The sequence below is a fragment of the Cricetulus griseus genome, chromosome 2, assembly GCF_003668045.3.
Source record: "Cricetulus griseus strain 17A/GY chromosome 2, alternate assembly CriGri-PICRH-1.0, whole genome shotgun sequence".
Lineage (NCBI taxonomy): Eukaryota > Metazoa > Chordata > Mammalia > Rodentia > Cricetidae > Cricetulus > Cricetulus griseus.
Genome location: NC_048595.1, coordinates 357,052,854 through 357,076,853, shown reverse-complemented (window position 1 = coordinate 357,076,853; position 24,000 = coordinate 357,052,854). Strand labels below are relative to the sequence as shown.

The 24,000-nt window shown below is 41.2% G+C and overlaps 1 protein-coding gene across 2 annotated transcripts in view; it reads right to left on the bottom strand.

Annotated features, from left to right (window-relative positions):
- Positions 1-23,019, bottom strand: part of Marchf11 (membrane associated ring-CH-type finger 11) — a 119,470-nt gene extending 96,451 nt beyond the window's left edge. For both annotated transcript variants that reach the window (XM_035440625.1, XM_035440626.1), the window contains exons 1-2: positions 22,498-23,019; positions 21,253-21,408 (exon numbers count right to left, since the gene is read on the bottom strand). In XM_035440625.1, coding sequence (XP_035296516.1) covers positions 21,253-21,408; positions 22,498-23,019 — 678 coding nt within the window. The remainder of the gene's footprint in view (positions 1-21,252; positions 21,409-22,497) is intronic.
- Between the last annotated feature and the right edge of the window lie 981 nt (positions 23,020-24,000).

The following is a 24,000-nucleotide window of genomic DNA, read 5'->3' as shown; positions in this document are numbered from 1 at the left end:
GAACCCTGCCCTCAAAAGGTCCTACTTTTGCTGCTTTGAACCAAGAGCAATTTTGGCTTCATTAATCTGGAAAAGTAAAATTTAGATGTGTTTCCAGACAAAATAACTTTTGTCTAAAACCAACTATTTGAGTTGTTAAAATACATTGTAACTCTAAAGTTAAACTTTACTTCCCAGTTAGAAAAATAAAATTATCCATGTCTCTCCCCATTTTTTTCTTTGATTTCTTTGTCATTGCCAGGATACATCACTAGGGACTCACAGCTTCATCAAAAGTATTCTTCTTCACACATTCTCTCACCATGAACGAGCCTCAGGGATGGTCGGTGCCTCAATAGTTACAACTTAATTAATGTTCATCTGGCTGGTAACTAAGAATTAAAGCTGCCTGGAAAGCAGTCCGCCCTCAAGCGTGATGGCTTAGCATTAGTAAAATAATCAGTAGTAATGAAAAACCTCATTTTCAAATACAGTTCATCAGCTTTACATCATTAAAAGGGTGTCTCATCTACTTCTCTTTAGAAATGTGACCCCAAGCAAGGTAAAATGTCTTCTTTGAAACTGTAAAAACAGAAGTTAATATGTGATTAGATTCTCTTTCAAATAATAAAGTCTTTGCAATTACTGGGTCAGTGATTGCTTTTCTACATGTGATACCAGCTAGTTATGTTGTTTAGGGAATTTACACCTTGTTCCCCAGTTTGCTTTTCAGTATGTCACAAATATTCTGATACCATTAGGTATTATAATTATCTTCTCTTTAAACATACCACACCCAGAAATACAATGAGCAATAGTAATTGAATGCCCTCTCTAAAATAAATGCAAATTAATTTATACTCTGCTTGAGTTAAAATGCTTTCTCATCTTAAATTGTTTTAAAACTCATTCCAAAAAAAAAATACCTGAAGAGTTTATCCCCATCAACAAGTGGAATGATATAATATATATATGAGAGAGAGAGAACTTTTTGATTAAATTAAAGCCTGACCAAATAGAAAAATTTCATTCGCATTGATTAGGTAAGCAATGATAATTGATACATCTTTTTATCATTGATTTTTAAAAATACTTTAAGTAAATGCTTATTTTAAAATGAGAGCCTTAAGTGAATTTAATCTTGGTCTCATTCATTTCCAAGGAACATGAGAGAAGTACAGATTCCAAAAACACCATGCCCAAGGTTCCCGAGAGACACTAGAGGGCGGAGTTGCACAGGGAAGTCTATCTGCCACCAACCAGAAAGGGATGCAACATGGGGGTTTCTTGCTCTATCGACTGATTTATTCTATAGACCCACTGATTTATTTGGAAAGGATTTCAAACTTTTAAAAGGTGGTCTAATCTTTTCCAAAATGAAACCGCAGCCAACAAAACACAAGAAACCCAGAGAAGGGCTCATGAAGAATAATTTCTTAGGAATGACCATTCCTCCTTCTAGCCTGTACTCATAATGAACATCTCATTCTCTAAGACATGACTGCTGCTTTTCTCCTGAATAAAAGTGTTAGCAACAAAGGTACACTTGCAGACTCTAAAATCTGAAGGTGTAGAATTAATAATGCCTTGAATGATCAAATTGGGGAAAATGAGTATTCCATTTGTGTTAACCAAGTACCATAAAGATCAAACAAAATGTCTCCGTGCGCTTAAAAGTTTTCAAAAAAAAAAAAAAAAAGAGGAGGCATCCTCACACTTCAGAAGATTTTAATCCACATTTCCTATCAATGGCAGAGATGCAAAAAACAATATAGGTTGTCCAGCATCCCACTGCACTGACAAATGAAACCCATTTATTTCCAAATGGATTCTGGAAGCCCAAATATCAATTTGCACAGCTCGAGGAGCAACAGAAAAAAGTCATTTCCCACTCTTTAAGTCATTGCATGTTTTTCATTGTGGCTAAGACATTCGAGACACTTCAATATATCTCAATTATTTTATGTTGAACATCAGAGCATCAAACATTCATTCTCCAAATAGCCAAGTTTCCAGGGTACATTCAACAAGATGATCAAACTCTCCAAAGCCATTCATCTTAGAAACTGTGTGTTTTCTGTGAGAAAAAAAATGGCATTTGCCCAAAAAGAAATCATTTCAAAGTAGGGTTTTATCTGTCTTATTATCAATACCATATAAAATCAGCATTAGAAGTAATTAACCATTGAATAATATTTAATTTGATTTAGTCATACCAACAGCATTAAAGATTTAATAGACACAATATCTCTGCTCATCACATAGCTTGCCAATTGGATGAGCTGACATTGGTCCACATATTACCAAAGTCCATGCTCTTTCAATGATATTACAATAATCCTCCTATAATCTCAGCCATTATAAAAAGATATGTGGCAATTTTTAAATGGCATGGCATAAATGATAATGGCTATTTGTGCCAACTTGGTACCCTCCTCTGGAGAGTCTGGAGTTACAGAGGATATTAGCTACATGAAAATAGTACTAAGTATTATGTATTTATTTACTAGTAAGAGTTAATTCCTAAATCCTTCCCTTCTCATATCAGGTACTGCATGGTGGGAAAAGGACAAACTAAGAGAAAAAATCCAGACATTTCCCTCACAAGTTATAGATGAGGACAACTGTATGAATATATAAGTTAACACATATTCACAGAAAGTCTATTAGGAATTTAAGAACCCATAATCCAGCACATATGAACCCTGAATGTAGAATCTTAGACTCTAAATTGATGACTTTATAATCAGAGTATAACCAAGTATGTGTGATTTTGATAAATTTCAACTATAGCAATCACTTAATACAGGTCCAAAATTCCAGACTTAATAATACAACCATAGGGTCTCTCTAAGAGATCCAATTTAGATTCAAGGACAAAGTAGATGGAAAGATAAAAGATGAAAAAAATGTATATCATGGAAATGTGCAATCAAAGTAGAGTCAGAGTAGACTGACTGACATCAGACAAAACCAATATTGAGATGGAGTTGTAGAGTTCTATGTTTTGAATGACAATTCCCCTGGAATTTATATGTGGAAATTTAATGACCAGTGTAGCCACTAAGAAGCAGAGATTTAAAGAGATAGTTATGAGGTTAGAGCCCTCCCTCATAAATGGAACTGAGGCCTTTGTCAAAGGTCTTGAGGCTTCGCTCTCTTCCCATCATCTTTGTGTGAGGACACAGCACCCACACTCTCCAGTGGAGTTAGCCACCACCAGTCACCAAAGCTATGGGTGTCTAAATCTTGGAGTATGTCCCTCCAGAATGGGAAGAGAGAAGTTTCTATGTCTTCAAACTACTAGACATATGGCATTTTGTTACAGAACTAAAAATTGAAAAAGACATAGAAACAAAGGGTATTCTATAATGATAAAATGACCAGTATGTAGGATGGTATAACATTTATGAACATATTGGCATTCAATCCCTGACCCCTAAAATACAGGAAGGACAAATGGATAGAGCTGAATAAAGAACAGACAATTCAAAACTAACAGTTGGAAACATCAAGTATCTGCTTTCAAGTAGAGAGGAAATAAAAGACTTTAACATCACCATAAACAATTATACCTAACACTGTAAGTGAGCAGCTAGTTCTGATCAACAGAAGAAAGCAGGTTCTTCTCAAATCCACTTGAACGCTCTTCAACATGGAATGTACATTAGGCTAAAATTTCTCATCTAAAACACTTGCACCATATGAGAGTCAGAATTCCAAATTTTCTGGCTCTTTAATATAAAATAGTACATTTGTGGCATATTACAAAATACCCACATTATCATCCTGCACGTCAACAGCCCCTAATCAATTATATTTCCTCACAGACATAGACACCTCTTGGCACTAAAATAAAGATTATATAATAACACTACCTTCATTCCAATGTTGTCTCATCATCAAGCCCAAAGCATTTCCAAATGGGTTTTATTCTCTTTAAACTCTGATGCTGTTACGATAAATCTTTCCACCAAAAGCCACTGAGCCCCACCGCCACATGTGTGCTTTATGCAAACCACCAGCCTGAGTTAGGGCCCAAATGAATACACAAAAACTTGTATTAGGTTCAAAGCTGCATGGTCAATGACTAGGATTCTCATCTGTTAGCTCAGTGTTAATTATCGTAAACCTACATATTTTATAAGACTTATCTTATCGGATGCCTTATTGGTGTCCCTCCTTGCCGGTGGCTCACATCCCACTACTGGAGGAGGCATGGAGGGGGAAAGGGGCACTTATTTCTCCTTGCTCAAATAAGAGTCTCCTTTCTATGTCACTTCCGGCCTGGATCACCACTTCTCTACTACATTTCCCAGTATCCTCTTTGACTCCTAGTCCTGTCTAACTTGCTGTTTCATTGGCCAAACTGAACTTTATTAAACAATCAATAAGATAAACATACACAGTACATTCCCCATCATCTCCTCTTTTCTGTCTAAATAAAAAGAAAGATAACTTATCTTTTATAATAATTTTAGAAAACTATAACCATAACTATCTGTCTTCAACTCTATCAAAAGATCACAGAAGGATTATATATATATATATATATATTCTATAATTGACAGGACATCTCGCTACCTGGACAGTTACCCAAAGTTCCTCTGTAATGTTGGGGCATCCATCTTAGGAGAGTGTATATACCTAGTTAGGGATAGCTTCCTATTGTTTTTGGTTGGGACTGGAAGGAGGTGTTCAGGCTTGGACTCCTCTTTCAGATGACTTTAGGGTTTAGTTAAAATAGATAATTAGGATGTAACATAAGCAGATTGTTGTATCTTCTTATATTTCACCCTTATGATTGTTAATTTTGGATACTTTACACTGTTAAGTTTTAATCCTCTTTTAGACTAAAAGGGGAATTGTAGGGACCTGTAGCCACGGCTGCTTAGGGGCTGGCTACAGGTCTGCCTGACCACGCCTGCATAGGGTGACATAGAGTGAGAGATTCAGGTGGCTGGTTTTCACTTTTAGTTTTGCTTTTCAGCTTGCTGTACAGACTGCTGCCATGCTGGCTGGCTAGGTCACTCTGTAAGTAAGGCTTTTCCCTATTAAATACCCTTATATTTCTACTTGGCTCTGTATTGGTAATTTCCCACTTTATGATGCCATCATTTTAAACAAGCAACTATTATACTCCAAAGCTTTCTACCAGCATCCATGCTTTCAGTCCTCCTTCACTTCGGCAGTGTCCACAAAACAATAATGGCATTCACTGTTACCACTATAGTATTGGAGTGAGTCTCACATAATGTAAGCATCCATGTGTGGTTACTGAGGCCTTTGGCATCCTGAGACTGATAACTTTCTTCTTGAGACCATTGAATACTTTCCCTTTGCTCTTCAAATGAAATATGAATTGTTGGTGACAGTCTGTCTAACATGCTAAAGCCCAGCTTCCTCCAGAGCATCGCTAACTCTTCCTCCCTCAGAACTGTAGCTACATAGACATTTTTCGTTCCCCAAACACCCCATTAGTTCCTAGTTAGAGTCTGGTTTTCCCATCCCCCCCCTCAGAGTACACTTCAAATGGTTATCAAAACCAGCTTCGTCATCAACATCAGAATCTAATCTTAGGTGTCACATCCTATCACTTCTATAAGTCCCCTATCTAGCTAAGCTCACACTTCTCCATGCCCTTTTGAAACTTAATTTTAGACTTCTTTTGTTTACAAAAATGTGGCAAAGTTCACATGTGGCCCACATTCAGTTTACTTCTTGCTAATCTGTCAGGTTGTCACTGCATATTCACTGCAGCTGATAAACCAGCCACCACTTTAACACACCAGTGTGTGTTGAATAGTTTCCATACTTTATAATTCACCTGTCTCTTCTTGGGCTCTGTTTTTTATTCTAGTCTCCAATCTGGAATCTTTAGTCATTTTGCCCTTTTGTCTTTTCTTTCCTCAGATGTTCCTCTTTGTTTTTCCTTATGCTTTAAGAAGGGCTGCTCAAGTGCCTTTCAGGTTTCTTGACCACTTTTTGTGTCTTGTGTTGGTTTTTATTTTCATAACTGTACTGAGGTGTGTGTTTAGAGGGGAAACTGTTTCATCATATTATCTCAAGGGTATGTGCTATCAACATGACCTATAGCTGAGGGTGCTATCAATCCCTGACAGGGTTAACCTTAATCACGTGACTAAAGCAATGTTTGCTAGATATTGCAAACAGAAACCTATTCCTTTCTCCCATTTCTACCATAGCAGTCCTCTATTCTTTGGAATCAGATCACTGAGGACAGTCCACACTCAAATGGAGGAGGAGTAGAGTTATACCTTTCCTGGAGGGAAATTACATATGAAGTTATTTTAACGTGTTCTTGAGAGATTGTCTATTCTTTTTAATTTTATTTTTTATTTGAATTAGAAACATACTGTTTTACATGTCAATCCCAGTTCCCTCTCCCTCCCCTCTTCCCCTACTACCCTTCCCCCAACTAAAACCCTACCTATCACATATCCTTTCTGCTCCCCAGGGAAGGTGAGGCCTTCCCTAAGGGTCTTCAGAGTCTATTTTATCCTTTGGGATAGGGCCTAGGCCCTCCCCCATATGTCTTGGCTCAGGGAGTTTCCATCTATGTGGAATGGGCTCCCAAAGTCCACACATATGCTAGGGATAAATACTGATCTACTACAGGAGGCCCATAGATTTCTGAGGTCTCCTCACTGACACCCATGTTCCTGGGGTCTGGATCAGTCCCATGCTGGTTTCTCAGCTATCAGTCTGGGGACCAGGAGCTTCCCATTGTTCAGGTCAGGTGTTTCTATGGGTTTCACCAGCCTGATCTGGACCCCTTTGCTCATCACTCGTCCTTCTCTGCAACTGGATTCCAGTTGAGTTCAGTGAGTAGTTGTGGGTATCTGATTCTACTTCCACCAGCTGATGGATGAAGGTTATAGGATGGCATAAGTCAGTCATCGAGATTGCCTATTCTTTCACATTTGTTTGTTGGTTTGTTCTTTTATTTCTATCAGTGTCCACTCTACTCAAGTACTCCATGATCTATTTTATAAAACTCTGAAATAATGTAGAGGATTTGTTAGGACTATCCAGAGAGGCAATACCAATTGTGTGTGTGTGTGTGTGTGTGTGTGTGTGTGTGTGTGTGTGTGTGTGTGTGTGTTTTGAGGGATTTGTGGCAAGGAACTCATTCTTATAACTGAACTGGTAAGTCCTAAGACAGTTAATCAGAGCTGCTGCTTATATCCCTGGTGGAAGCTGAAGGCCTGAGAAATAGGAGCACTGACAGAATGCAATGAAAGCCCACCAATTGGAAGGAGAGACTGGATAATATCCAGGAAGAGCTGATGCTTCTGTTCAAATACAATGGCAACAAAAATTAATCCCCTGACTTAGAAACAAATAGGTGGAATTCCTTCTCCTTCCAAGAGGTGGTCAGCCCTTTTGCTCTCTTTAGGACTCCAATTCACTGGACAGGTGCAAGCCAGATTAGAAAGACACTCTGTTTTACTTCACCTATAGGTTCAAATGTCAGTCTCTCCAGACACATTCTCACAGACACACCCAGAATAAATGTCTGAGAATTTGTCCAGTGCATCTAAACATAAAATTAGCCATCACACCCAATTTATTTCCCATAGAATTAATAGCACAATATACAATTAACAAGGCCTTATATTTATTTTCTGTCACTCTTATTCATGATCTCAGCTCTGGAATCAGAGGCCCTACCAGCTTTAACAAACCTGGCAACTCCAGGGCTTAGCACAGTGCTTATAATGAAGCAGTCAGTAATTGAGAAATAAGTGAAAAAAAATCAGTCAGAAAGTATTGATTATATAGTGCAAGGTAGAAAATAACAATGATGGAATATGCTGTGATTACCTCTCAGAAGTAAGTAAAATCAAACCAAAAATAAACAAATGTATATTAGTTGCTTGTCTTGCTACTATGACAAAATACCTGAACAAAATCAATTTAAGAACAAACAATGGCTATTCTATCTCATAATTTAGGGTATAGTCCCTCAGGAAAGCCAAGGCAGAAGGAGCTCAAAGAATATAAACACATCATATCCACAACTGAAAAGCAGAGAGTAATTAAAGCAAGCTAGTGCTCATCTTGCCTTTTTATGCACTTTATAAAATTCAGAATCCCTTCACCAGAGAGTAGCACTGTCTACAATTAGGACAGGTCTTCATTTATCAATTTATTTAAGACACTCCTCTACAGGCATGCCCAGAGGTTCATCTCCCAGGTAATTCTAGACTTTGTCAAGTTGACAATTCACGCTATTCCCAGTCATGGTAGGCAACTCATGGTGGCAGGATCCTGAAGCAGCTGGTCACACTGTGTCATCAGGAAGCAGGAGAAGATGGAGCTTACTTCTGAGCTCACTTTCTCCATTTTATGCAGTCTAGGACCACAGCTCACATGTGAGGTGGATCTGCACAGCTCAGTTAACCTAACAGGCATGGCCAGAGACTATCTTAATCACAATAGTCCCTCACAGGTATGCCCAGATGCTTGTCTCTTATGTTACTCTAAATCCTGGTAAATGGACAATTATTAGTCATCACAATTCCACCATGTATCACCTTGATGTTCAAACACATCACTTTTAAGCCATAGGTTTCTACCCCTTATCTCCATAGGCTTATGTCACTCCAGTAATGCAAATTGTAATTAATACAACTTCAAAAGCCTCCAAAGACTTTATGGCTTTCAATACTCTTTAAGAGATAGAAGAGCAATCCTCATATATGAGACTCAGATAACATCTTAACTGTGAGTTCTTACACATTCAAAAACAAATTGTATACTTCAATTTACGATGGCACAGAATCAACACCTGCATTCCAAAAGGGAAGAATGGGAGAAAAGAAAGGATCAGACCAAAGCAAAAGCAGATCCCAGCAGGTGAAACACCAAATCCTACAGCTGCAAGTTCAGCATCTGGGGCTCCTGATGAAAGCACCTGGGCTTGAAAGCAGTTGAGCATCCTCAGGCCTCCAGCTGTTGCCTGCAGCACACCCACACCTCCAGCTGTTGCCTGCAGCACAGCCACGCCTCCAGCTGTTGCCTGCAGCACACACACACACAACCCCTCTATCCTAAGCATCATTACTTGGGGCCTGTGACTTTCCTTAGAGAAGGTCCTATGTTCCTGGCATCTCCAACATCTCCAACCTCAACCTCGTACCTTTACACAGACATTCCCAGAGTCTAACTTAATCTAGATAAAACCTCACAGGCATGCACACAGGCTTGTCTCCTACTTGGGTCTCGATTTTGTCAAGTTGACACTATTAATCTTCACAAATCCATTCCAAAACTATCATCATGCTCTGCCATGCTAATAATCTGCATCACTCTGCTCATTCATATATGAATTTTAGACATAGAGCAAAGGATTACCAGCCTACATCTCTTCACCAAAGAAATTAGGAAACATGAAGTACTCTAGAGGATAAATGCATGGACCCCAGGAGTGGGAAGGGGCAGGAACTCCTGGGCTAATTGGGAGCATGAGGGTAGGAGAGGGGGAGCTGCCAAAATGAGAGCAGGAGAAGAGGAGAGGAGGAAATGGAGGAGCAGAAATATTGAGTTGGGGGAAGAATAGAGGAGAGCAGAATGAGAGATACCATATTAGAGGGAGCCATTATAGGTCTGAGGAGAGATCTGGCACTAGGGAGACTTCCAGAGATCTACAAGGATGACACGAACTGACAATCCAAGCAATGGTGGAGAGAATAACATAAACACCCTTCCCCTAAAATGAAATTGATGACTACTTTTTATGCCATCCTAGAGCCCTCAGCCAGTGGGTGATGGAAGCAGAGGCAGACATCCACAGATACACACTGAACTGAACTCTGGAACTTAGTTGTAGAGAGGGAGGAATGAAGATCGAAGGGGTTGGCACCAGGTTGGAGAAACCCACAGAAACAGCTGGCCTGAACAAGGGGGAACACATGAACCCAGATGCTGCCTGGGAGGCCAGTGCAGGACTGATCCAGACCCCTGAACATGGATGTCAATGAGGAGGTCTCTGCACTCTAGAAGGCCACTGGTAGTGGATTAGTATTTTTCCCTGGTGTACGAAGATACTTTGAGAGCCCATCCCACATGAAGGGATGCACTCTTGCTCTGGACACATGGGGAAGGGCCTAGGCCCAGCCCAGGATGATGTGGTGAACTTTTTGGAGCCCCCTGTTGAGGGCCCTACCCTGCCTGGGGAGTGGAGGATGGATGGGGTGGGGGTAAGTTGGGTTGGGGTAGGAGGGGTGAGCGTGAGGGGAGGGAGAGGGAGAAGGGATTGACATGTGAAACAAGCTTGTTCCTAATTTGAACTAATAAAAAAAATAACCTGCATCACTCATAGTGACTTGATGGTGGTAGAGATTCCATATAGGCAACTTGAGAAGTAGATGGCATTTTTCTCCTTGCAGCTTGCAGAAACACAACTTAATTATATCCCAAATAAGGAGGCAGGGTTCCTTTTTTTATTTTATTTTATTAGTTCAAATTAGGAACAAGCTTGCTTCAGATGTCAATCCCTTCTCCCTCTCCCTCCCCTCCCCCCAACATCCTACCTGCCCCTAGCCATCCCCCCTCCACTCCCCAAGCAGGGTAAGGCCCTCAAAAGGGGCTCCCCAAAGTCTACCACATCATCCTGGGCCAGGCCTAAGCCCTTCCCCATGTGTCCAGGTCAAGAGAGCATCCCTTCACATGGGATGGGCTCTCAAAATTCCTTCTTTTTTTTAAGACCTTGCATATTTAATACAGTGGGTTATCCCTGTACAAATGGAAAAAAATTAAGTTCAACATTTCTAGACCAATATGGCTGTTAATTTTTGTACAATGCCAACTCAACACGGTAAACTGGGATACTTTTTTCCAAAGTTGACAGCACAGCTAAAGTTTCCAAAAATTCAAATTATATATATATATATATATATATATATATATATATATATATAATGGCAGTATGTTATGCATCAATAGCAGCAACAGCTTTTCCAGGTTCTGCAGTCATTTGAACAAAATTGTAGAGACATCCAGCACTCTCCATTTAAAAAAAAAAAAAGTAAAAAACAAAATCCCAGAAAAACAGCACAGTTCTGTTACTCTTGTGGTAACCTGGTTCCTTTTTAAGTCTTTTTCTACAATGGACATTAGCCTCATCTGTAGCAGGTCAGAGAGGGAGCCTTAGAAGTAAGAGGTAGTCGTCACTCATCCTTGCAAATCCCTCAGAAAGGTTTCAGTGTCTACATGTTCTATACGCTGTAGCCAGAGAACCACACAGCACAAAGCTACCCAACACATTTCAGACAAGTTGCTTGCAATCTTGTTAGCTGGCCTAGCATTTCATGTGTTTGTTTTTGTTTTCACTTCTTTAAACTACTCACATTGTGTAGAACACAGAATACACAGAAGCTACTGCACTATTCCTGAGCAGCTACAATGAAAGAAAGAAGATGCTACAGCAGGAGGCTTGAAGAAACTGTGCTATGAAAATTCAATTCAGCCTCTAAGTCTGAGGCTGGGCATTCTTGGTCCTGGGGAACACTACACAGGCAAAGGCCACCACCTCTCCTCTTTGTGCCCTTCTCTTCAGGGGTTTAGAAGATTCTCTGTAAATTTCCCACATATTCTCCCCTTATAAAAATGATAGAAAGATGACGTTCAGAAATTCAAGGAAGAGTTGGGCCAAGGATAAGATGAATAATAAAAAAGACCCTCTCCTCTTTTCTATTCACCTAACAAGTTTTTCACACACTTTATTAAAACAACTAATAGATCATTTAAATGCATATCCGTGTAAAAATCTGTAAATGAGACACAGAGAAATTTAATACCATAGCTTTTGAAATCTTCTTCACAAAACCATAAAGTCACCCAGTGTTTGTGAAAGCTGCTACCCTTTCCTAAAAATCTTTTCAACAAACCACATTGAGCCTGTGTAGGATCTTGAAATAGTTCCCTATTCATTTGAACTATTTTGTAACTCAGTGTCATGATGGTAATTGAGGAGGAAGATGCCATTTGGCACTACTGCAAGACCATATATAGCAAAGGAATACCCAGAGAGCTCCTGGAATAATAGCTAGACACTTGAGGAGCCCATCTATCCCCATCCTACATTAAGGTCTAGGCCACTTGCATATAATCCGAAGGCTGAAAAGAGAAGCAAGACAAAGGGCCCATTAAGGAAAGAACCTCCATTATTCCAGTTGGAACACGTTGCCCATGTGTCACCAATCAAAATGAACTATCCTGAGATAGAAATAGAAACAGAGTAAGTTATTAGATGAAAGTTTGCCCAGCATGTCAAACCTAAGGGGTGGATGGAATAAGAAATGTCTCTTTAATAAGCCTCTGTATTGCCTTTGCCTGTACTTGCTGCTTCTAGGTTTTCATCATTCCTCCCACACAACATTTTGCAGTCCACCTTTACTGATACCAAACTTCATTTGCATAAATCACATAGAACAGCTGTTGAATTATGAGCTATGTGCACTGGGGATATGCTGTCAAATATCCAAGGATACAGAAAGTACAAACCACAATACAGTTGTTCTCAGCAGAGTCCTCTGAGTTGGCCATGCATTTCCTTGTAATTGTAGTGATTATCTGCTCATCAGGCCACTCTCTGCCATTCTGAATGGTCCGATGCACTCCCAGTTTGTCCTCCAAGTCATTCTCTCTACTTTCAAAAGGTCCAAGAATAGAAGGAAGCTGAATTTCCTTTGTTCTTATCCCTTTAGTCACAGCACAGCAAAGGCACATGCAAGGTAAAGCAGGAAATGAGCAAGGGGGAAATTGCTTGCCCATTGCTAGATTTCCCTTTGCTGCAGTAGTGTATCCAACTGTCAAAAATCATCTTTGAATGTATGTTACAATGGTACAAACCATACATCAAAAAATGTAGCCTTGTTTTCAGTCAAGAGGCAGGTTTCATAGCCAGAATTTGTATCCCATAGACTTTCTTAACAGCCCATCTACAGCCATGAACACACAGTGAGAGTTCCAAAATTTTATTCAAATTCCCTGAGCAAATGTTATGTGAAACCCTTCAACCAGTGACAATCTCAAGAAAGCAAGTGTGACACACATAGCAATTCCATTTTCAATGAGTCTTTCTCATGACGTTTTAAGTTTTTTAAAGAGTGGATATATCTCACCAGAAGCTTTTTTTTCTAAATCTAGGTTTTCAAATTAATATTTTTATTACTTTTGATGCTTTTTGTTGTGGTCTAAAAAATTGAAAACATTTGCCTAGGCATATTCTGAATCTCACTGGTAGTAGATCTAAGAAGACAAACTGAAAATGAATGGCCAGCAAACAGGAAACCAACCAGTCCTCAGGTAATGAAAGCAATTTTAATTCCTTAAGACAAAGTCTCATGGCAGAAGTAACAGAACAGCCATGTTTCTAGAGCTTTGCTAAAATGCTCACTAAGGTATCCACACACTCACTCATTCATTCATTCACATCACCAGGATTCACTCAGGTATCCACACACTCACTCATTCATTCCCATCACCAGTATTCACTGAATGCTCAAAGGTGACCATAAAGCTATTTCATCTCAAGCACTATTGTGCTTTATTCTGTAATTTGTTCTAAAACTTGTTCCACTCAAGACTATAGGTCTACAAACCTAAGCATGCTGGAGAGATTCAATATCAGGACATTCAGAAGGACTATGCACACTTGGTGAGTGGCAGATGCTGGAAGGATCTGTGTTGGGATGGGCCCACTAACACTCTGCACATGTGTGTCAGAGGACTCACTGAGATTAGAGATAGCTTGCTCCAATGATACTTAGGGTTGCTATGGCCCTGTCTTTCATTCTGGTGATACTGAAATTTCCCTGTGGTTTGAAACAACTAAGAAACTGTTTGGAAGGAAGGAATAATGGGTTGAGTAATTAGCAATAGCCAACATTTAATACTTTTATGAAGCTGAAATGTCACCATCTTCTAAATGATGTAAGTTCATTATGATTTTACTTAAAGTGGCAAACAGTAAAACTGAAAACGCTTTGCCCATGTGACTAAGAGACACCCAAGTCTACAAGTCTGCCTTCCATTGTTTGAACTATTGCTGACCACCACAGAGCCCAGCCAGCTCTGCAATAGTTTTGGGTATATGCTGCAATTTTTTTTTAAATTTTAAAATGAGAGGAGGGGAAAACACAAAGGAATACCATTCCTTGAAACAATTTGATTAAGTGAAATTAAAACTCCAGTATTGCTAAGTGAAACTTCCCTGGAGTACAGTCATGTCCATCCATCTATATGGTGTCTACAGCTGTTTCCAAGCAAGGGTGGTGGCTATGATGCCCCTCGGAGTTTATTAACTTTCTATTCTGGCCCACTGGTTTAAATAACCAGGTATCAAGTGAAGATATGTTGGAGCTATATTTGTAGTCCTCTACTCAAAGAGTCTCTGCCAGTGTAACTTGTTTTGAGGGATAGATCCACCCACATCTGTGCTATAGATCCTTTCTCATAGAGGCAGCTGGGTGAACAGGCACAGACAGCAAAGAACAAAAACATGTATCAAAACAAAGGGAAGATATACTGTAAGACATGTATAAAATATGGAAAAGCAGATGCATGGGAAGGACAAATTTCTGGAAGATATCATCTACATGATATACATTGTCTCTCAGTCTCTCCCTATACAGGTTTTTCATAGCACCTGAACACACAAAGCCCCAAATTCTCCACCTTTCCTCCCTCCCCACCTCTCCTGTCTCAGAGCCATCTGGCTTTGGGACAACTTGGAGAATCAGCAGTACACAGTGCTGTTCAGTAAACATGACAGCTATAGTAGTGCACAAAACTCATCTACATATTTCAATCAGCAGAACATCATCAATCTTGCCTAGTGAGCGACATCACCCCAGACTTGAGAATTAGAAAATATATGAAACCAAACCAATTTCTAAGGTAAATAAACTGTCTTGTGGTGTGTTCCCTGTTTATCTTGGCATTTTTAGTTGCCTACAAGTTATGCCAGCATATACATCTGAAACGTATGCCTGGCCATCACCTTATTGCTATTGGGCATGATAATGAAAAGCTTTGCCTCCTCCCTGCTCTGCAATTGATCCCATGAAAAACATCAAGGAGAGCAACAGCTAGATATAACGTCGAAGTGAGACAAGGTTGTGCACACATGGACAAATGGACATTGTCATGAGTAAGCACTGGAGATGCTTCCCAGAGACAGCGTGCCTGGCTGATGGGGGTCCATGCCCTCCCATTTTATTAATAAAATTTCAAAATCTCGGGTAATTTTAGTGATAATTCATCAGCTTTTTTAGTGCATTATACTAACTATGAGTTTCAGTGAAGGTGAGAGTAGTGCCTCATATCCCATTTAAGAATAAAGGAGTTCCAGGCATGCCTTGCAAACAGGCCTAGAAGTTGGACCTTCGAACAATGGGCAAGATAAATACAAATGCTGCAAGTTTGTACCTAGTGTGGTGGACTACAGTATTTTAGTAATAAGGACTTAAAACTGAAAAATAATTACATGTCCTTTACCTTTTATGGGCAACTTTCAGATTATTCTTACTGTGGCCCAGGGTGTGTTATGTGTGTTTAAAGGAAAAGCGCCTGGGTTGATGAGCGAAAACAGCTGGGGAGCTATTGCCTTCAAAGGTAGATCAGCATGCAAGCCTCAGTCATTCCCCAGGCGGACAGGCCTGGTAGACAGCAAGCACTCATCTTTTCCTCTGTTTCAGTAATGGTAGAGGAGAGAGGAAAGTTTGGGGGAGGGGTGTCTCCTTCCCTTTTGATCTCTGCAAGGCCACCCTGTGTGTGTCATTACCCTCCAGCAACCTCTAAGGCTCCCTAACTTCCCACTGACTGCTCACGTGAAATCCACCCAATGATGGCCATTCCAAACTACAAATTAGCAATAGCTCTCTGACTTTGAATAAAGCTATCCTGTGAAATAATCACATTTAAAATTCTCCAAATCTCAGATCTCCAAATACAAGAATACTCAAGATAGATGTAAATTAGACTCATGGGGAGGGACATCTGGACTGCGACTGTACTTAGAACACTGAGATCAGTATATCTCAGTGCTTTCAAAAATACTGTTTTGCTAATAATTTATGATGATGGGTTCAGTTAGAAACTGGGATATGTTTTGGCTTTCAGAAGCAAGAAGTAAAATATGTAGGTGAAGAAATGGAAAACAATAAAACAATATGGAATTCACAATCTCCTGGTTATTGAGAAATCTGCATGCCTACAGAATATGATATGTATACACAAAGGAACACTATATAGTCTTTAAAAAAAAGCAAAAGTAACAAAAAAAAATCTCTGTTACTTGTCGCAATATAGATGAATCTTAAGGGTTTCATGTTAAATGGAATAAACCTGTAATTGGGTGATAAATAACATACAACTTCACTTATGTGTGGGACCCACAAAATATTGATATTTTTGCCAATAGAATGCCAAATATCAGAGGATGGGATGGGATGGAGTATAATAAAAGGGAGACAGTGGTCACCAGGATGAAATTTCAGTTGGATGCAGGGAGTAAATTCTGGTTCCCCATGTTGTCAACAACAATGTTATCTATAATTCAGAGCTAAAATATCATGACTTAGATAAATCCAACCAAAGAAAAAATGTTAAATATCTGATGTGGTGAATAAATCCATTAACCATATTATTCCTTCCACAATCTATCCATATACTGAAACATCTCTTTGTACCCTATAAGTTCATACAGTCAGTATTAATTAGTTACACATAAAACTTAAAGAGTTATATGGAAAGAGGAACTTTCTGCCTGGGGAAGGACTAAGGCTTGATGCTGGCCAGTTGCCTTTTAAGGAAAGTTAGTGAAAATAGAGGGGTAAAAAGAAGCACCTCTTATCAGAAAGGAACAAAATCTCTATTTCTTAGTAGGTTGAACAAGTAATAATGATGACAAGCAAGGGGGCAGCCATTATAAGCATGCCACGTATCTTTATAAAGTTAATGTATGAAATAACACAAGGAATAGGTGCCATCATGATATGATCTCTCTTTTAAGGATAAGTCATTACTAGAGAAATGGTTCAGAGGGTAAAGGCACCTGAAACCAAGCCTGATGACCTGAGTTTGATCTTCAAAGCTCACGTGGCAGAAGGAGAGAACCAAATGCCACAAGTGGTCTGTCCTCTGGCACCCACAAAAGTGGCATCACACACACACACACACACACACACACACACACACACACACACACACACACACACACACACGCAGCAAATAAGTGTAAAGACTATTTAATATAAGTTAACTGGTATGTACAATAATACTGTTAGGACTTCTTGTGTATGTATGTTTTTCTATCTGGAGGCACTGCAGACTGAGTTTTACTTCAAGGTGAAAGTATCCCACACAGCATATTACCTAGTAAATGTTATCCTCTCAAAAACGCACATCACCAACATCATTTATAACCTAAAACGGGGCTTCACCGGTTTATAATGTCACCAACGTCTAGAAATAAATGTGATCTTATATGCTCACACATCTCAATGTGCAGGCATAATTATGTGATTCAAAACATAATTAGCTTTTACTCTTAAAATACCATTAATGTATCATCTTGGATGCATTAATAAATAGGTTCTGTAAGTAAGAAGGAAGGTAAATGCATTTTAATCACATCAAATGTCTTAATTAACTCCTACTACTAATGATGCAACAATTAAGGTGTAAATGTGCCTGCTCAATTTCTCCTAGGTTGTACCACTGAGCATAACTGAAACACAAGGCAAGCAAGTGGAAGAATTTTAATCTTGATGAGAAAAACAAAGAGGAAAACTAAAGTTTTACATGGCACTTTTGTGGCATGTTTTGCTCACACATGCCTGTTGCCTGGAAATCACTCTCATGAACAATAAGACCATGACAACATGATGGTAACAAAGACTGCTGGACAGTGCTTGATGAAATGCATCAAACACCAAGGGCAAAGTCAAGCTTCCATGAACTGATAGCCTCCTTCAGCTTTGAGCCCACAATAGGGAAGTCATAACAATGCCCACTGGTCCACATGGACCTGATGAAGATCAGATCAAATAGAGAGATCGGGGTGGGAAGGTTAGTCACACTATACACTTCCTGCAGAGATGGTCTCTCTTTAAAAGAGGTCTGACTCCAAGAAGTGGAGTCAGGTTGCCCTTCTTTTGAATCAGAATGAGACTAAGTTTGCTTTAGATCGGAGAACACAACAGATGTGAAATCATGTCACTTTCAAGGCTCAGCTTTAATAGATTTGTAATGCTCACTTGTATCCTCCTGAGACCTAGACACCATATTTCTAGAAGCAGAGTATTTGGGAGGAGAATTGGGTTTCCAGTGAGTACCACCAGACTGAACCCCCAATCAACAGTCACCACCAAGAACAAGTCAAATGGGAAAGCCACCCAGGATTACAGTTCTAGGTAATCCCATGTGTGGACCAAAGCTCCCTAGCTAACCTCAATCAATATGCAGATGCTTGTGAGATAATGAGTTATAGTGGCTGTTTAAATAACTTAGAATTTAGGAAGTTCGTTATACAGCCAAAGATTTTATAGTCCTTCTTAGATACTTGAGTGAAAATCAGCTCCTGCCTACGTCAAGCCTCACTCATGAAAGACCCCAAAACATCAAGACAGGCTAGCAGAAGACTGAGAAGAACTTTCCAACATAGTGGTTAAGACCATGGACCCTGAAGCCAGATTGACTGAGTTCCAATCGAGATTTACTACTAGGAGAGACTGGCTGTGTTCCAGTTTCACATTGTGCAGGGTAGAGAGATAACAGTACTGCTCAGATTACTAATGTGTTACAAAGACTAAGTATCAGTATCCATGTGTATAAGGCATTTAGAACAGTGGCTGGCACAGACTAACTGCTCAGGAAATACTTCTGTTCAATATTATTGTTTATTCTCTATTCTGTTCTCATCCAGTGAACTGCCTGCTCATAACTGTAAGATGACCCTATGCCTAGAAATAGAGAGATAGACAGGGAAAGGAAGAGCCATACACACACTTTCTGTTTGATTCTGCCCTGGAGGAGGTAGCTTTATATCAGACCACAGGAACCTGGAAGTGGTAACTGACTGACATATAACTCCCATGGTCCTCAAGTTAAGATTCAGAGTGAACACACAGGCTGTGGGTCTTCCATTTATGGATGTTGAGCTGGGAACCAAACTCTAACCCTTCATCTGGCCATTAAAAATCTATTCTTTGGGGCTTCATGATCAACTCCAGTTAGGTGAGGGTAGCAAGCTCAGATTTGGAGTATAGCTCAGGATTAGAATATTTGCCTCATATGTGTGAGGGACAGAGTTCAATCCCTGGCACCCAAAAAATGAGCATCAGGCTTTGTATGTGTTAAGAGTAGTCTTGCAAAGTTCTTTCATCTCTGCATGATGCAACAATATACCAGCATAGCGTTCACATGAACCTCCTTTTAAACATCACTTTCCATCTCAGTGTAATAGTCATGTAATGTCACAGATCATATATATAAATGTATGTATATGTTTATATGTACATACAAGCTTTATATGTGTGTGTGTGTGTTTGTGTGTGTGTGTGTGTGTGTGTGTGTGTGTGTGTGTGTCAGAACAAAACTAATCTTAAATACATGTATAATGTTGGGTTAATTTGGGGGATTTTGAAAGGGAAGTGTTTGGGGAATCATTTTTGTTAAAATAATTATTGTATTTTTAATGAAGCAAAAAATGAATTCCTTTTGCTCTAGGATTATAATTACTATAAATAGTATTATTTGCCTCGACTTTTACCTCTGTTCAGTGTTCATAAAGAACCTATTGCTATGTACTGAAAAATTAATGTTCAATAGAAATGATGTATAGTAGCTGTCAAAGTTTCTTTTTTTTTAAATATCTAGCATCCACTGTAGCTCCACACATCATCTCACTAGGTTCACTATCTGGAGATAAGACTTCTATGTCTTACCTCGATTGTATTCTACTCATCACAGACACAACAATGTCAACCATGCCATGACCTTTGGACACAGCTCCAATATGACAGCATAAGTAGATCCATTAACTCATGCAGTCTGGAGTTCTGGGAAAGGTGTCAGGTGTGTGCATTGCCACACCTCTCATTAGATCAGCTCCCCCTTTCCAAGTAACTTGTAAGCCTGAGGTGGAGAAATTCCCCTTTTCATTTCATGAATGCTAATCAGGCCTTAAATGCAGCTCTCAGAGATTCAAATTAACTGCATAATAAACAAGGTACCAAATAAATACTAGGAAATTTAAATTATTACTGCAATAATAATTCACATTCTGGGTTCCTTCTGAAACACTACAGTGCCATGCATGCTATATACCTCAATGTAAATCTGATTTGGTGATGTAGATGGCAACAGGGGCTGCTGTGTTCCAACATGTTCCCCTCTCCACTTTCCCATTGCCTCTTTCCTGGCTACTGAATCTCCCTGCCAGATCTCTGCTACACATTTCCCCCACGTTTCTCTAGATATCATGCTCAACATTCTGCATTTATGACTCCATCACCTTACTCAAAGAAATTGAGTCATTTCCACCAAGAAAAATAAGGGGGTGGGGAGAAAGAAGTGTATTGGGGGGGACATTTGCTTGCCTAGGATACTGTGTCCCTGTGTTGTGATTTTTACACAAAAGTTTGAAACTATGTACAATCTCAGCAGCATCATTGAGAGCATCTGCAGGGAACATACCTGGCATTAACTAATGAATGCCACCAAGAATTAATATGGGCAAAATGTAACCCATATGAAACGGAAGCTTAAGGAGGAAGGATACTCAAGAGCTGAGCTAACAGGTTCATCTGGAAGTTTCTGCACTAGTAAGCTGCCACTTCATTTGCAAGATCTGCATTTCCATAAACTGGGCTCCACGCAGTTTAAATAAATGTAGAAATGTCTACTAGATAAGCAGTATAACATCTCTAATTAACAAAACAGACAAGAAGATTCTGTGACATTTTACCAACTTACTCTCTAAGAAACAGAACTGTCAATAATTTGATCAGTAAATAACAAATTATGAAGGAAAGCATTTGGTTAAAATATCCTTTGAATTTCTCAGATAGAATGTCATAGCTTTCTCTAAGTACATCTTACAAATTCTAAATCTTGGGCTTACTTCAACTTGCATTAAATATTCCCAAGTAGCATTAAGGGGATCACATAAGCAAAAATGAAAGTCAAGTGTACCCTTGTTAACAAAATTATTCCTGGAAAAGTAAGAGCTGTGTCTACCTGGCAAGGTTGCTTCATCTTAATGGCTGTGACATGGTATCTATAACAGCACAGTTCACAGGTCCAGGAGCCTCTCTCACTGATCCACTTTAGAAGACACAGCTGATGTGTGTACCGAACAGACCCATCACATCGGCAGGGATTTAACAACTCACCCTGAAAAGAAAACAGCTCACTGTGAATATTCCTGTTTCTGCCTCTGCTTAAAAAACCCTGAGCTCTCTTTCTTTCCCTTCTAAACTGTTTACCCAGAAGGAAACAAGCATCAAGCTCTATCCCAGAAAACCAAATTAAAATTTTATATGTCTGATGGGAATGATACTAAAGCCTTAAAAACTGTTTCCAAGATAGTGCTTAGAGTTATGACATAAATGTTCCATACAAAATGTCTGCAAGACATGGCCCCCAATACCCTTGGGAGAAAGCTCTACTATTAAATCTCTTTAATAACTTTTAAGTGGGTGGTCAGATGCATTTCCTCTGCAGTTCTTCTTAATCATTGCCGAAGAAGAAATGCATGGCAGAAAGCAGCTCATAGTAGCATTATGCTTTTACTTTTTCTAAATGCAGCATCATAAATATTGACTCGGGGCATTATATTTCTGAAAGCCTCCATATTCTTATGCAACTTCCTTACTTTTAAAGACATTAAACCCAGTGTTTTCACACACTTTGGAGGGGCGATGCATTATCTTTTCCCTGCATGATGATTATCATGAAAGTTTGCATGTGCCTGTAATGGTGTTTATAATTTTTGAAATGGGTTTCTAACAAAGCCCAAGTACATCCATTGGCTAAAATAGCCTTTCTCTTAAAGTACTTCCTTTTGCAGAACTTCGGAGCCTTTTGCATTAATAATTTGCAATAAGGAAACACCCTCGTTTGTTATTGTAGCATGACTTACCCCCCCACCCCATCTGTAGTCTAAGACTAGGCTCTCTGGATATATTAATAGGAAACAAACTTCACCTTTGCATCCTATGGATTTGATTCCACTTGTAAGCTAAAATACTTTGAGTAATTCACAAGAAACGCTTGATAATGTTGCCATTATAGCACCTGAGGCGTAACCGACTGCAAAATCAGGTAGAGGGGAAAAGTGTAGGTTAAACTGACTTCGGTATTGGCCACCAGGACACTTTTTATGTGCCTTCACAGAAAGGGGACTGGAGTGCAAGGCGCCACTGCGAGGCGTGCGCTGTCCGCGGTGCTGAAAAGGCGCACCGCCTGCAGACCTGGCCTTACCTGCTCTGCGCCCTGGAAGCAGATCTTGCAAATGGGCTGATGGTGCTGGTGGTGATGGCCCGAGCGCTGGTCGCCTCCGCCTCCACTGCTACTGCTGCGGCTGCTGCACACGGAGCGTGTCTCGGGCTGGTCTCCCGTGCCCCGCCGCTCGCCCTCCCCGCACGCACCGGCCTCGGGCTCCCCGGGGCCGCCTTTCTCCGCTGCTGCCTCGGGGACCGCCCCCTCAGGAAGGTGCCTCGGACCTTCACAAGAGTCGCCCGCCACTGATACCTCCTGGTCTAGGGGCAACAGAGACGGCGGCAGGGGTTCATCCGCACCCTTGCGCCGCGGGGCCACCTCTACCAGCCGCTCGCACGACCCCGCGTTGCGCTCCGGAGGAGCGGGCAGAGGCGCTCGGTAGCGTGGGGAGGTGGAGACCAGGGCCGGCTCTCCAGGCGGCGGGGGCGGAGGTGGCGGAGGCAGGGTCGGCTCGACTTCACTGAGGTCCACCCGGCTACACCGTTTGCTGCCCTCCTCGTTCATGGTGGAGCCGCCGCCGCCCTCCTGCCCGCCCGGTGGCGGGCCGGGCGCGGACTGCAGCCAGAGAGAGCACTAGGAAAGGCCGGAGAGGGAGGAGGGAGGAGGGCGGGAAGGGAGGACCGAGGCACTGGGACTGGGAGGGCGGGACCGGGAGGGGACGCGGAGGACCAGCGCGGCGGCGGCAGAGGCGGCTGTTCAGCTGAGCCGCCGGCTCGGCTCTGATGGAGGCGGCGCAGAGTTCTGCTGCGCGTGCCAGGCGCGCAAAGGGGGGGAGGGGGCGGAGATGCGCAGGGAGGCTGGGAGGGAACAAGCGCGGGACTGGGGCGGGGGAGGGGGGTGCGAGTCGTGCGTGAGAGGGAAGTGTGGGGTGCAGAGAAGACCCGGCTGCAACTGGGGGAATCCCTGGGTTGCTTCCACCAACCCCGCCCCGGGCCGCTCACGTCGGTTCCGGGGCGGATTGTCCCTCTCAGAAGCGCGCGGCACTGCGGCTCCGTGAGCTAGGAAAAGGGGGAGGGGTCGGAAGCTACTGATCCAAAAACCGTTACTGGGTGGCTCTGAGGGGAATTCTGTGGCACCGGCCGGGTGGGGGCGCGATGGACCAAGCGGAAACCCGCGTGGGAGTGGGGAATGAGGGAGAGGCAGGTGTCTTCATGGTGCAAAAACCCATTGAACAGAGGCGCGCGGGAAAGGGCTTGTGGGGGCTGATGCTGTAACTGCTTTTTGCTCCACTGTTGTTCGGTGGATCCCAATCGTTTCCCTTCAGAGGATTCTGCATCCCAAGTGCCTTCAAACAGAAGCCTCTGGAACCTTCCTCATCCCCCCTCCCCCCTCCCCCGCCCTGCCATGAATCCTTCAGTCACCTGTCCCTGTCCCCTGCAGTATGTGTCCTGAGTTTGCAAATTTTTCATATGCCTCAGAAGTTGGAGGGTCACATCCTGTAGCAATGCCCCATTGTGTGGCTTGTGGGTCTCCTTCATCTGTGCA